Source organism: Erithacus rubecula (genome assembly GCF_903797595.1).
Source record: "Erithacus rubecula genome assembly, chromosome: 4".
Lineage (NCBI taxonomy): Eukaryota > Metazoa > Chordata > Aves > Passeriformes > Muscicapidae > Erithacus > Erithacus rubecula.
In genome coordinates, this window is record NC_136686.1 from 47,928,661 (window position 1) to 47,941,229 (window position 12,569).

General features: G+C 36.0%; 1 protein-coding gene across 2 annotated transcripts in view; it reads right to left on the bottom strand.

The window, feature by feature from the left end:
• The window catches only part of CADPS2 (calcium dependent secretion activator 2), a 280,136-nt gene that overhangs the window by 26,363 nt on the left and 241,204 nt on the right, over nucleotides 1-12,569 (bottom strand). For both annotated transcript variants that reach the window (XM_079303954.1, XM_079303955.1), the window contains 5 exons: nucleotides 12,275-12,422; nucleotides 11,267-11,281; nucleotides 8,693-8,767; nucleotides 5,350-5,433; nucleotides 5,203-5,235 (listed from right to left, as the gene is read on the bottom strand). In XM_079303954.1, coding sequence (XP_079160080.1) covers nucleotides 5,203-5,235; nucleotides 5,350-5,433; nucleotides 8,693-8,767; nucleotides 11,267-11,281; nucleotides 12,275-12,422 — 355 coding nt within the window. The remainder of the gene's footprint in view (nucleotides 1-5,202; nucleotides 5,236-5,349; nucleotides 5,434-8,692; nucleotides 8,768-11,266; nucleotides 11,282-12,274; nucleotides 12,423-12,569) is intronic.

The window sequence follows — 12,569 nt, forward strand, 5'->3', positions numbered from 1 at the left end:
AAATGCTGCAGGGCTCATCAGTTGGGTTTTGGAATTACAAAATTAAAATATCATTTAAAATGCTTTTGGAATAAAACCTGCTTGCATCTATGGCTAGATCATCATCCCCCCATAATTTCTTAGACAATGAAATACATAAGCCAGGCAGGAAGGTGCACCACTTGCATAATCAGTCTATTATAAAGGTAGCATTTTAATTTCATTTTACATGGTTATAAAACAAATGATTTTGTTTAAATGAAAAAATTCAATACATTTTTTCTCTCTCTCAAACATCTTCTTGAAAAGAAACAGCAACTTTGGCAAAGAGGAAATGCATGTATTTTGAGAAGTGTCTTGGGAAATTTAAACTGTGATTCTGCAAGCATTTACACAAACACCTTTTCATATACATGCATTTTCATATACATGCATTACATTGCATTCATGGGGAAACAGAGGCATGCAAATGTCTGCACCAGGATTTTGATTCTTAGTGCAAAATGTCTTCAAACTACTACAGCCCCTGTGACAAAATCTGGTACTAAAATATCCTTTTTCTTTTCCTCCATGAAGTTATATTTTACTATGCTATTATAGCTTTTCTACTGATTAGTAGTCATCATTCTGATTGCCATTTAAGATGTATCTCAAAAATACTGCTGACTTAAAACAGATGCTGCAGGGCTTTCCCTCCAATTCTACAATAGCTTGTTTTCACAGATTGGAAAACAGAAGAGCCAGTGCCCAGGTGTGGGTATACAGAGGAGGAAGTAGCCAGGAGAAGCCCTAAGCATAAGGATAATAAGCCCTAAGCATAAGGATAATATCCCTTCTGTGGTCTTTTTTTAAAAAATAGAGTTCTACAAGAAAATCCAGCTTAAAATGACTTAGTGCCATACGGCCACACCTGAATAAACATGTCTCTCAAAAAGACTTTGCTTCTTAAAATCATCTAAATGAGACTGTGGAGTACAAGTGTGATATTTGAATTAGAAGGTATCTGGAAGGTCTCCATGTGTATCTGCCTGGTAGGAGGCAGAGTTCCTTCTTTGGCCTCTACAAGACCCCATAAGTCAAATGCTGGCACATGTGTGAGGCCCCTTTTCATACCTTTGATCCCCACATAAAGGCAAAAGTGGAGTGAGAGGGCTGGCATTGTGCAAGCTGTGCACTGCTGTCAGCCCTGGCTCCTTCAAATGGCCTCTCTGCACTTGCTATGACAGGTGGCCCATATGAAGAGAGGGAGGATTAGGTTCCTTCTGTGCCCTCTAAGTAACTGGCATAGATTACTGGCTCCTACAAAGGGATTTAAACATACCTTCCTGAACAAAAAGCAGTATATACATGAGCACGTAACTGGATGCTCAATTTGTATGAGTAATTGCTCTGGTTGTATTTGTCAATGCAGAAAATGTGTGTAGAAATGACCAGCTAAAGACACGACTATTTGTATGCAAAACTGACTTACATGATGAGAATTTGAACACAATGAAATAATCTACATGATTAAGGAATAATAATCATTTGAGATTAACAACATTATTTTTTTTTTAACCTCAATTTAACTGCATTCTTTCCCTATTCTCATTAATTAATTGGCTTTTTGAGCAGAATATTAAAAAAAAGGAAAAATATTAGGTTGTACATCTATATCTCTTATGGATTGCTTGGACTTTAAGAGAAACTAACAAAGGATTATAGTGGATTTGGATGAGTTGCATATTCAAATCAGCTTCTGCATTCCCAGTTACCAAAACATAGCATTAAAAATAGAACCAATGTCATCCTTCATGTACTACTTGTAACATTTGTGTTATTTTCCTCCAAATATTTGGTGACTTCTGTCAGCACAGCAGCCACACTTTTTCTCCACTGCAGAGCCTTGCATACTGTGACAATTACCAAGAAGGAGAGTGTAACAGCAATTAGATTTTTTCACTGTTAATTTTAGTAAGTCACCAAACATCATTACTCTTCCTGGTCTGGGTAATACTGCACTATTGCTTTTATTTCTGTAGGGGTTTCAATCACCAAAACTTATGTAGTGTTCATATAGCCCCCTATGCTTAGCTGGGGAAAGCAATGGGAGCTCCTTGGTACTGCATGTGTCCCACTTCTTGAAGGTCATTTTGAAAAATTGAGGCTTATGCTGCATGTTTTCTTAAACAGTTTTTTATTTTTTTTTCTTCTCTTGGATGTAATAATCCTAATTCCCCAGCAAGATTAATGAATAGAGGGTTGACAGCAAGGGTAGGTAGCATTTTTACTAACCCATCTGCCAAATGAACCACAAGTCTTTGTCTATCTTTCCCACCCTTGTTCTGAGAAATTGAGGGATGCTGTCTAGGGAGTGTGCACTTTCATGTTCAACTATTTATTGCCTAAACCTTCTCTCAATATTAATAGAATTTTTTCCTCAAAATGACCAAAAACCATCCAGGAATGTCTTATTTCCTTTTGAATAATTTACTATTTTTATTTACTTTTATTTAACTTTTAATCTCCTTTACCTCTTACCCTTCTTCTAAAACATTTTGACCAGTACTACATTCACTTTCTTCTAACATCATTTTTGCCTAGTTAGTTTATTTTTATTGCACTACAAACCAGCATATTTTTCACCGTTTGCCAAACCCTGATAATCAAAGATCAAAAACTGTCAAATCCCCACACCCAAACACCCCCCAAGCCCCCTGTGGTGTCCCCCTCCCTTCTCCTCAGATGCACCAAGTGATGTTCTCAGATGAAGGTGGGGCACAGGGGCACGATGCCATTGTCTAACACACTGCAAGTCTGCTCATATTGCAGGTCCATCAAAGAAAGGCTGAGTGTGGTCACTTTTAATTAACTTCCACACCTGCAGCTACATGGTAAGGAAGGACAAGAAGAAAATACACAATATATTATGTAAAAATAAAACCATAAGGCATTTAATTAGCTTCAGTGCAGGCTTGCTAGGTCACTGTCCCAGCACCAGGAGCACCTTCCCTGTGTGCTGCCCCTTACTCCACTTCTCACCTCAGCTGTGAGCCCAGGTGATGACCCTGTGATGTGATGACCCTGTGATGTGACAACTTTCATCTTCCTCTTACAGCAGGAATTTTTTGCTTTGACATCTGGTGATTTTATTCAGTCTGGATGGCTGCTGTCAGTGGTGACAGTAAGGGCTCTTGGCCTCAACTGCATCTTCACAACAAAAGAACGTGAAGAAGCAAAAGCAACCATCAGCCTATGAAAATCTGTCAATCCAAGTAAAAAGACCTCCAGAATTTGGAACACCTTTGTGTGGGGGTTATTGTCAGGGGAGTGGACGGTCACCAGGACAGACTCAGGAGCTCTCTATATTCTGGTCTTGAAGTTTGTAGCTTATTATTAGGGTGTGGGTATATGAGGGAGAGAGTGTAAGAGAGAATAAGAGAGTAGAGAGAATAGAGCATAGAGAGTAAAGAGGATAAGAGAGAGGATAAGAGGATAAGAGAGCGATTTCCTGTTTAAAATACAATATTCTTCTATGATGAATATTCTAATTTCCATTAACCAATCTACTGCAAAATACTAATTTCCTAATATTTGCATGCAACCTATAGGAATCATTCTATTACCATGTTTTATGGCTTTCTTATCTATAAACCTTATCTCTAAACCTTTCCTGCCATACTTGGAACAGGATGTCTCTTGGTTCATTGGTATTTGTGGCATTTGGTATTATCTAAACAAAGGAAGAGGCCCTAAACCTTCACATGGTTGCTCTCATCTCAGCCCCATAATTGAAAAATGCTATCATTCCTATTTCACTTATGGTTTCAAAATCTTTTGCCATGCACTCACATGGAACAGTGAGTGCATCCCTGTGTGACCTGATTTACAATATTCCCCAGAGCTCATGGAAAAGGTATTTTTCAGTCTCATTTTTATTGTGAACTTCAACACCAATTTATCCAGGCCAATGGTAAAAGACTTTGATGTTTCCTCCTCATGGATTGGTAATTTGGAGAGTTTTCCATATTACCTGAAAGAAGCTCATGAATTTCTAGTTTATCCACTAACTTTTTCTTTAGGCATTTGGGTCTTAAGTGCCTCAACAAGGACCTTTTGCCACAGCTACACAGCACAATATATTAACAAAAGGTAAACTAAATTAACTGGATTTGATATGAGGTCATTCCTTGGAAAGAAAGACAGCCTACTTTTTTTCTTTTTTATCAAACAAAAGAGCATTTCCAAAGGCAAAAAAAACCCTAAAAAAATTTCAAAAGGCAACAAATAAGAAAAAAAGTCTGAAAACATCATCTGTAAACAACAGAAATGTTGCAACCTATTTTATGAATGAAGCAAACATGAAGATAGAAAATTAGAAATTCCAGAAACAGAGATTTTTTCCTTTTATTTAATGTGCTGGATTGAAAAAAAATTCCCTTAAGCTTGCATTTTTCACGACAGAAATGCTGAAGGTTTTGCTGGCCACCAGAAAGTTTAGCATATCTGGCATTCAGCTGTATTTTAATTTAATATTTTTCATTTACATAATAATCACCACTCATATAATAACTGTAGTCTCATTTTGCTGTCCTTGGAAAGTAAGATTTTTTTAGAACTGCATTAAAAAGAGATGAGAATGCAGACTTACAAGGGATATTGAGAGTGAAAATTACATATTACGTAACTTTGCTAATTTAAATAAAATATACTCTCATACTCTAATAAAAATATTTAACAGCTGAATTTTGCCTTCATGTACAAAAGAACTCCAACATTGCCCCTTTATTTTCTACCTGTAGCACACAAACATTGCACGACCAATGGTAAATCAAATGGAGATTGAACAATCAAGGGGTTAAAAAAGCAGACCTGAGCCCTGATGTTAGACATCACAAAATAATGGATATTCAAGTATGATGCTTTTACTTGGTGTGTATGCCACACATTTGAACAATTATCCCCACAGAAGAGTATCCAAGTTACAATCCTCCCTCTTCCACAACTGAAAAAGTGCATTGAGAATAACCTTTCTACAGTTTGCTTTGAGAGTTACTTATTGCACAAGGGAAATGAAACGTCCTCTCAGGGCTGTAGTGGCTGTTTAAATACTCCATGTAAAGCTGTAATGAATCTCTGTAGGAAAGCAAAATGTCAACAATAAAAATGGTGAGCTAAAACCCCCCCTAATTTCTGAATTATTGTGAACAATGGAATAAATAAATCTAAAAGGGTTATACTTACCGGAACATCAACATATTTGGCAGCTGCTTTTACCTTTAGAAAATTAAGCATAAAACACACAGTAAGTACTTATTACTACAAATTGCACACCATTTCAGAACTATGTACAGAAAGAAGGACAGAACCTTTGAGAATCGAAACACTTACAGTGAATGAAACTAATGATGAGAAGAAAGTACCTTCATCATATCTTGACAATTTAGACAGCACACCTTCTAACACTGAAACAACCTGGTGGAAAAGCACAGAGAAAAATCTAAATACACAGTGTGAAAATTAAATATTTGGAATGAGAACGTGAATTTTTCTTCCTCATATTTGTCTTGATCATTGGGCAACATGAACTGCAAACCTGATCACTTTCTGCATCTCACAAAGTGCTGAAATCCAGGATAACCCAACCCAAGGTTTCTCTGGAGGCAGGCCTGCTTCCAACACAACACTGCTGCCTCTAGAATGTGGATGAAAATATATGAATATACACAGTGTGTGTACCCAGCATGTATTTTGAGTAGAAATCACATGTTGTTTTCTAGGACCACAGCTTCAAAGGTAGAGCACAATTGTTAAAGGTGGTGATTGTGATACCATGTTTCTCTTATCTTTGGTATTAAATAGAAAACCAGCTCTGATTTCACCTGAAAGTGTAATAACACTGGTTTTCTGCCAGCAGCATGAGCTATTGAGCTGCTACTCCATGGCCAAGAAGACAAAAAAATATATGCCCAGTCTCACATAGCATGTGATTTCTCTTCCCTGCTATTGTCTGAGCAGCAGACTCCTCAGTAAGAGGTATGAACAGGTGTTTTTGCCAAAATTTTTTTCTGACAAAAAAAAAAAAAAAAAAAAAAAAAAAATCTTATTAATTGCATTAATTACAACTATAATGTTCCAAGTCCCTCAAATTTGCCTTAAAGCAAACAAATTCCCTTTTCACGTTCCTCTGTGATGTTATGCTGCTCAAGTCATTCACAGTATATAACATAAAATATCTGTCAGCCATTGTATTCATACACATTTATTTTACACATATAAATTGCTTTCCAGTTTATATAAAGATTGTTTTAAAAGTCATCCCTTGCTCTCAACACAGTCATTCCCACAACCAAGAGTATCATTTTATGAGTGTGAGGACAGAACAAAATTCCATCTGGCATGCTGTTAATGGGCCCTGTAACAGTGTCACAACAGTGTCACCTCCAGAGGAATTGAGATCATCACTTTACAATAAGCCCTGCTCTTAGCAGTTCAAGGAGCAGGAGCAAGTGCAAACCTACATTTGTCATTTATCAATCTAACTTGTCATATTTACAGTGTTAATTAAGACACTGGTACATAGGTGCCAATCAAAGAATAAATCCACATCACAGGAGAGAGTGGCAGTTGTTTCTGTACCTGCTTTATCAGACCAAATACCAGCTTTCTGCTTTGCAGTTGCAAGTTGCAGTTGTGAGAAGCTGCTGTTCATACTTTAACCCATTTTATCTGATTGACAAGGATTCTTCCTGCAGAGAAGTTCAACTTTATTGTGCAAAGATTGGCTGAGGAAAAGGCTGATTTCATAAACAACATAGTGTCCACAGTGCCAACATATGAATCCAGTACAAGTGGGACACAAAATAACAGAGAGCAAAACATTTCAGGGTCAAAGATGTCTGTTTAAACAAAAGGCTTAGTTATGCAGCTGGAAACTTGTTTTCCAAGATGTCAGTGTATGGACTTGTGAAACTCTAAAAGCATTTCTGCACATACCTCACATTCTATGAATTGGTTACCCTGAGACACACTGTGCTTTGTGTCACTGTTTTGTGCTATTCCTGTGATTTCTTGAACGCTTTAGACTGATGTGTTTTGTCTAAAAGCTGCCCCATACAGTTCTTAACAAGTAAAACCTCACTGAAGGAAAAGAGTTATTTTCAGTTTCATGACTCGCAGCTAAAAACAATGATTGAAACACTTATTCCTCTGAGACACAAAGGAGGTAATGAAGAGGTAAAGGATGGAAAAGAATGAAAATATATTAGATGCAAAAGATGAATGCATATGGCTATCATGCACACTGATGTGCATTTTTTCTGGCCAAAACCAAGAGTTGAACCTCAGCCTTGAAACAGAAGCAATCAGGATGTCACTGGTATTTCACATCTCAACTGAGGAGACACTGGTTATGCTTCCAGTGATCAGCCAGTGACACAGAATATTTGCTTCCTGTTCTGAGATTTCAGCCTCTGGTATTACTGTGGTAACTCATAACAAAAATCCCTCTGTATTGACAGCAGTTGTCTCTAGAACTTCTAGTACATACATCCAGAAGGAATATGAATATATTCTTCCTTTTTTCAATCTCAGATACAAAGGAAAAAAAAGGTCAAAAAGTTTAACCTTTAATAGCATTTTTTTTTTCTGATTAAATTCCCTTTTCTTCCTCTTCAATAACACTAAAACCATAACCTGGAAGACTAGTTGGGAGCTATGACAGGCAAAAAGTAAAACTTGAAGCTGTTGAGTTGAACTGCTTGTAATGATATTTACATCAAAATTTCACTTTAGACCAAAAAATGTGTGGCTTCTACACAGTTATCAATAAGTGAAAACATTTATTTTAAACTTGTGCAATGATTCTACAAAGCTCTCCTCTTTAACTAATAGGTGTCAATCCAGAAAGCAGATTCCCATCCCTCCCAGCAAGCTGTGGCAAGCAAAAATAAAGGCATGATGAAAATATGATCAGTCTTACTTTTGGTCACTAACTCACAAATTATAAATATATTGTTTATTTTTCCTACTTTGAAAATCAGATATTTCTGGGCAGCTTGCAATGTTTAGGTAACAAAACTCCTTATAAAATCTTTCTTTTCTGTCATTATTTGCCAGAAATAATAAGACTTTTACTGGAATAGAGGTGCTACAGAAAGAAAGACAAGACATTGTTTAAGTTTACTTCACTTATTCTCCAAGCCCTTATATCATGTCAAAACACATTTTATTTCTCAAAATAAAAGTCTAAAAAATCAATTTCAAGAAACAACAACTTACAAAATAGTTTTAATTAAATGGTTTGTGGACCAGAATCTCATTACAAAGAACTGAAACTCTGGATATTGTCCACCTCTAAATATGAAATTTAAACACTAAGTGATAGGAAGAAAGTTCTTGTGTAAGAAAGTCAACAAAAAGTAACACATAGTATTACATAAAATGATATTGACAAAATTTAGTCCTACCAGTTTTACTAGCTGCTAGCATTTCTATCTACAACAGAAACACAAAAGACAAACTTATCCCAATAGCAGGCAGCACAGCAATTGTTTACTTAATTGTTATAAAATTTAATTTTGTAAAATGAGTATTATTTTCACAAGTAGTATTTACAAATCATGTTGTCCCCCACAATTTTTGTATGTCAAGAAAAACTGTGTGTTATTTGAATACTTCTCCAAAGTTCAACCATTTTCTTCTGTATTATAGATTAAAATGTAAATAGTTTTACCTTTGAAACAAGAAGTGAAATAATTTCTTTAACAGTTTCTTCAATCAAATCATCTATTTTTGAATGGTATTGTTGCTGTAATTCAAAAGATAATAAAGCATTAGAATGTATATGAACATACACTTTTGTCCTAAGTCATAAATGGTGCAAAGCTAATAACCCTGCCAGATCAGATTTACTTAAAAATATCATTTTGAACATCAGAAGAACAAATGCTTGAAAATGATCCACCCAATCACAGCTTCTTACATTCTGTGTTGAAAATTTTCCCATGTACACTGTTGAGTTAAGCAGCTAATGGGGTTATTATTTAGATGAATTGAGTTCTTATACTTATTCAGGCAAAGGAATGTGAAGGATAGTTTTTGTCTTCTCCTATATAATTAAGGTGGCCATGTATTTTTTTTCTAAAGGGTTGGTTTAGCTGGAGAAGCAAAAAGACTAGAATAAGATTTAATTAATACAGCATTTCATGTCTGACAACTCTCATTCATAAGTTATTTTAAATGTCCTCTAGAAATAAAATGAGCTCCAATTGTTCATCCTGAAAGAGCCTTTCTGTTAGCACAGTGAGCTTCAGTTTATACAAATCTTACAATATGCTCAAGCAAGGGCAAAATTAAAATTTCATCAACAAAGCAGAATAGATGGTAACAAATTAATAGGCCATAGAAGGCATAATAAAACAGACTTCATTCTCCATAGACTTTTTCTTTTGCTTTTTCATAAAGAAGGTGCCTTTAAGTAAATGCTTTTAAAAGAAATCCGAAAGACTTTTTAGATAATCCTTCTGAAATTAACAGGAACTAGGGATCCCATTCTGTCAAGGAGGCACATCAATTTAAACAGTAATTCTTCCTTTAGAAACATTTATCTGACAGCAAAGATTGTCCCCAGTAGCCACTTCACAGAAAATGTGACTTGTAAAGACTAACCCTATCTTCCTAGTTCAAGGCTACTTGGAACAGCTAACAGCATAATGCTTGGAGTAAAAGTATTGAGGTCAGTGTAAACATTAGCCTAACTCAGCAGCTGCCAGCAGAACAGTTTTCAGAGTTCTAAGTTTTTAAAGGCTATTTGTCATCATTTCAGAGCTGCCATGCAAACCAAAACATTGATTCCGATCTGCTGAATATTTTTAGGAATGTTTTTCTAAAAAGCACTGATATTGAACTTGAGTTTAAATTAAGAGAGAATAAAACTATGAGATGTGTTTGCCCACATCATGTGTCTGTTACAGGTTAGTACACCAAACATTAATTTATGCTTTTAATGTCTTTTAAAATTTAAAACACTTGCAAAATATAAACACACAACTCAGACAAACAGCTGTGGTCACACTGGAACAGAGCATATTAGAAATACATCAAAGAACTTTCAATATTTTTATATATATTATATTCTAACCTATTAATGTCTTGACCAATAAAATATTGTCTTGATCTGCTAAGGGGTCTAATCACCCCAAACAATGTGTGACATCTGTTGCTTGCCACTCTTCAGAAGGCAATGCCTTCTCACCCTCTGGAAACCATAAACAATTATTCTCCCTCTGATGAATGTCAAAAATGTATGTATACTCCTGTGATCCATAAAAAATCAGTTGTGCCTCCCAAAAAGTGTCTGCAACTTTATTTCCACAGTATATTAAATTGATGGATCTATGTATGATGAATTCCTATATTTTTTTTTATTTTTTCTCTTTTTTCTCACTACAAAGCAAATAAAATTTTGCAGAAATGGAGTATAAATAGTAACTTCACTTCTGAACAAGGCAAAAAAGAACTCAATTAAGCTTTTCAAAAACCACTAGGTTCCAAAACCATGACATTTCTTTAGAAATAATTTTAAAATCACATTAATATTTTTTAAAAGATCACAATAATTGTGAATTTTAAAATCACAATTATTTTTTCATGATTTATTTTGAAAACCATGAGATTATAAATACTCTAACCCCCTCATCTCCAGTGCTAATTTCCATTAAAACAGTCACCCTCAGTCAAACAAAACTTCAGATCCTTGTGGAAGATGGTGTGACTGTGGGCTTTAGGAAGATGGCTGAAGTTTGGCTCCCTGACAGTGCAGGAGGCACAATCCAGAGCAGGCAGGAGGAATGGCACATGCTGGAGGAGGGAGCTGTGCCACCTGTCTGCAGGTCATTCCAGAGGCTCTGCTATTCCAGAGGCTTTGCATGGGCACCTGTGTGTCTGCAGGCTGCACACAAGAGGACACACATGAAAGGTGAAATGGCAGCATCTGCTCACACAGAGTTGGTAGCTGGGGTTCACTTCTGATGGACCTCACAGAGAGGTGAAAGAACCAAAACTTTGTGACCTGGTAAGACAGGACACTGAGTCTGAAAAGCAGAAAAGTGAGGACTTCATCTGGAATTGCCCAGAAGGATGAACAAGGAAAGAACTGAGAAACTGATATCAGTCAGACTGTGAATGAATTCTCAGGGCCTGGCTAACAAATCAACATGAAAAGCAATATAACCATTTAAAATAAAAAGTGGCTGCTAATATTCAATGGAAAAAAATGTAAATTAAAAAACATTGAAAAGACACTTACCCATTGACTAGCAAACTGGTTCATGTCACGGAAAACCAAAAGGAAAAATAAAGATGACAGGGTATAAAAGGAAAATGATGAGTGTCTCATTGAATTAGGAAAAAAAAAAAGACAATTACATTGAATATGCTCACTTGAAAAGATTGGTCAATGAAATGAAGAACACAGCACAGAAATGCGAAAAAACAACTAAAAAAATATGTTCAAATGGTGCAATTGTGAAGGAACCTAAAGCAGACATATATTTTGTGTTGCCAAATTCTGAAAAATGTTTTTACTGTCTCTGCAAAACCAATTCAAACAAATTACAAACCAAAGTACATTAGCACAGAAAGAACAGTTTTAATTTTTTGCTGGTGGTCTCACCCATCTACACAGCATACCCTTTTCATTTCACACATTATTCCAGCTGAGAGTGACAACAAGGAAGAGGTGGAAGTCAGTGAAGTTTACATATCCTTCAAAAGCACATCAGTGCTCCACTGGAGTATCTACAGTCTTGGCAGTGGACTACTGCTGAAACAGTCTCCGTCCTTGGAGACCAAATTAAAAACCCCATTAAATTACCTGATTATTTCTTTCCTCTATTTTCAGCATATTCTTAGGCATGAATGCTGGATCTATAATCCATTTAAAATCAAACCTTGCTAAATTAAAACCTGTCTGCAAGGGATAACATTTTGACTCTATTTTATAATTACAATGGAGTCCTGAAGTGGGCTCTTTTTCTGTTACAACCTGAGAGAAGTTCCTGGAGGGGCTGTGAGTCAAGAAATCCTCTGAATGTTCAACAGACTCACAGGTCAAAGCAAACAAATTACAGAAGCACTCTGTGTGCTCTGGTAAAAGATGAGGGGCTGTGTCTTGCATGATGCTTCTAGGGATCAGCTGATGCACACTTCTGTACCAACACTGATGCATCTCAGTTTGAAATCAATCTAAGGACAGTCTGCAGTATGAGATGTTTCAGCTCAACCAAACATGGGAATTAAACAGAATTCCACTTACCTCTTGCCCCCCATCCAGTATGCAGAGTTTAGCTGTCTGTTTCTTGGCATCAACTAGGACGTTAAACATTGTACACAGACAGGGAGGGATGCGCAAGTCTGTGGATTTGTTTGTCTTCTGCAGCTTCAGTTCAAATGCAATCCTTGTTCTGTTTATTAAAACACAATTTGAAATATGAATATCTCTGATAATTGTGAACAGCTACAGGAAACATGTATAAATCCTACTGAATATTTTGGCTTAATATACATGAGAACATTTTAGAATTAAAGATCTGTAAATTCAGAATATCAAC